Source organism: Rhagoletis zephyria, unplaced genomic scaffold, assembly GCF_001687245.7.
Source record: "Rhagoletis zephyria isolate East Lansing unplaced genomic scaffold, Rhagoletis_zephyria_1.1 Rzeph_scaffold_44463, whole genome shotgun sequence".
NCBI classification, from domain to species: domain Eukaryota; kingdom Metazoa; phylum Arthropoda; class Insecta; order Diptera; family Tephritidae; genus Rhagoletis; species Rhagoletis zephyria.
Window position 1 is genome coordinate 1 of NW_016201518.1, and position 2,454 is coordinate 2,454.

Genomic DNA, 2,454 nt, shown 5'->3' on the forward strand with positions numbered 1-2,454 from the left:
TAATAAGTTTTATAATCCCTGTGGAAAATCCACGATTTTTTTTTTTTTTTTGGTGAGGCACCCAAATATACATACATACAGATGCGATCAACTAATGAGCAACGAAATTCAAAATGAAATTGTTTGAGAAATTGTGTTTATTTATTTTAAATTAAATTTATTTTTTTAATAATTTTCATTTAAAATATAATTCAATCTATAACAGAAACAACAATAATAAAAGTTTAAAAGCTTGCAAAAATCGCAAAAAAATTACCAAACTTAAAAAAAATTGTCATCAAAATTTCAAAACTGTTAATTAGAATATTTAGAAAATTTTCGGGTACGCAGTTTTGTAGCCCATTCAATTGTAGTATAAGAAAAAAGTTTGATTGGTTTTTTTGCGATTTGCGCAAGCTGTTAGAGAATTGAAAATTATTAAATTTGAATTATAATTTGAATTTCGTTGCTAATTAGTTGATTGCATCTGTAAATGCAATTCGAATTTTTTTACAAAAAAAAAATTTAAATTATCAAATTTTGTTTTCGAAAACCTTACATCCTCCTATTCTAGCAAACAAAACTTATGTATCGTATATAAATTTGTTTTCTTCTTTTTCTACTTTTAAACTATAGCTTTCTCCTATTTACACTTTATTGAATTTTTGTTAATTCTTAATTAATATTTTTTTTTTGGATTTAAATAATTCTATTGTGGCTATCACATTTCCTATACGCACACAATACAATATGTACAAATACAACTTAAAATTTATAGCTCTCAGCCTATTCCATTAAATATTTTGCATTTATTTTATACTTACATGAAAAATTTCATCTATGATCCTAGAGAGTAAAGCATGAAACTCTATTTTTTCGTATTGGGATAAACGTAATTTACTTAAAGACATAGAAAAACTGCTTGCTATAACTTTATAAGTAGCACATAAACATATGTATGACTACATGCATGTACATACATACACACCTATGCCATTTGAATTAATGACCGATTTTTTTTTATACAAATATGTATGTAAATTTGTATACATAGTAGTTGTTATAGAAATCAATAGCAAGCCATGGAGTATTTATTGTGTTTTGCCGTGCTTAAAAGTTAAATGTTTTTTACAAACTAATAAATACAAAAAAAATGATTACTCGCATCCTGCTGAAGTAATTCAGAGTTTGTGAAAGTGAGCTACATAAAAAATTAAATGTCTTTTGTGGAAACAGTTTGTGTTTTTTTAATAGACCCGCAAATCTAATCTCTGAATACATAATTTCCAGAGAGCCATCGCCCTCAGCCTTCGTAAATTTTAATCAGCTCTCCTTAAAAGCGTCTCTTTGCCCGACTGCATCTTGCTGTTCCTTCGTGGACCTCTAATAGAATTTGCCATTCTCTTCTTTTTGCGCTTCTTTCTGCCAGCAATCTTCTCGTCTGTCACACCCCTTACACCATTCCCTTGGACATCATTCGCACTGTATTTTTTAACGCTTGCCGCTTATTACAAAACCAAATGCGTATCACTTCGCGTTCATAACCCAATTGGTGCGCCAAGCCGGTTATTTCGGTGCCTAAAAGAAGAAATGAGAAAAATTTCCATCATCAGCAACTCGCTTGTTCCGCTTGGTAAAGTGTGAAAAAAATATAAAATTTTCGAAATTACCACTCACCCGATGGATGGGTATTGCGCTCGAAATGCGCATTTAGCAGCTCCAAAGCCTGTGGCGTAAATGACGTGCGGCGCTTGCGCTTCTTCGATGGCTCCACGCCTATGTAATCGGTTAAGTGGTTCTGTCCAGATTTATAACGATTCCAGTGGCTATCAACGTTGGAATTGTGAAGAGCAACAGTGAAAAACATGGAAGAAAAAATAACAAACAAAAAAATCAGCTGTTAGTTAAAATCGAGTTCACGCTTGAGATCGCCGTCGTGTGGAACTTCTTCCATACTCTCACCTCTCTTCGGCCTCCTTCATCCAGCGTTCTAAAACTGGCTTGATTTTCTGCGCGCTCTTTGGCGTTATATCCAATTTCTCAAACCTGTGCGGTGATTTTATTTTTTTTTTATTGAAAGGAAAATTTGTTAGAATATTGAAGGTAGGATTTCAGTGAAGATCTTTATAGGCAAATAAGTGCAAGCATTGCATATCTGTGTATGTGTGTGTGCTTAAGTATGCGCAAGTAGACTGAAAACTAGCTGTGGAAAATTTAAGTGCCAGGACATTGTCAAAAGTGCTAAAAGGCAAGCAAATAATTACATCAATAAAATATATCTGCAACGCTGCGAAAATATTTCATTTCACACATTTTTATTTTATTTTACTTTTGTTAAAATACTAAACCTTTTGGCAATGCCCTGGCCAATATGGAATGACATGAGAGTTTGTTTAAAAAGAAAAAATGAGATAATGACTTGATGAGAAGCAAGCAATTTGTTATGTAAAAGAAACTACAGCGCATACTTAGTTT

At 32.1% G+C, this 2,454-nt stretch overlaps 1 protein-coding gene across 2 annotated transcripts; it reads right to left on the reverse strand.

Annotated features, from left to right (window-relative positions):
- Positions 1-1,221: 1,221 nt before the first annotated feature.
- Positions 1,222-2,281, reverse strand: LOC108355322 (POU domain, class 6, transcription factor 2-like). 2 transcript variants are annotated; one of them, XM_017606488.1, is made up of 3 exons: positions 1,942-2,281; positions 1,657-1,805; positions 1,222-1,557 (listed from the first exon to the last, which is right to left on the reverse strand). In XM_017606488.1, exons 1-3 carry the CDS (start codon positions 1,959-1,961, stop codon positions 1,433-1,435), a joined length of 294 nt encoding a protein of 97 aa, XP_017461977.1. In that variant the 5' UTR covers positions 1,962-2,281; the 3' UTR covers positions 1,222-1,432. The 2 variants fall into 2 exon arrangements, with proteins under 2 accessions (XP_017461977.1, XP_017461976.1); XM_017606487.1 differs by lacking the exon at positions 1,942-2,281 and having other exon boundaries at positions 1,657-1,934.
- Between the last annotated feature and the right edge of the window lie 173 nt (positions 2,282-2,454).

Bases quoted from the DNA above. Each gene is read 5' to 3' on its own strand.
- LOC108355322 (XM_017606487.1), bottom strand. From the start codon at position 1,846: ATGTTTTTCACTGTTGCTCTTCACAATTCCAACGTTGATAGCCACTGG. The intron at 1,558-1,656 runs GTGAGTGGTAAT...TTCTTCTTTTAG, and splicing joins GCGCAATACCCATCCATCGG to GCACCGAAATAACCGGCTTG.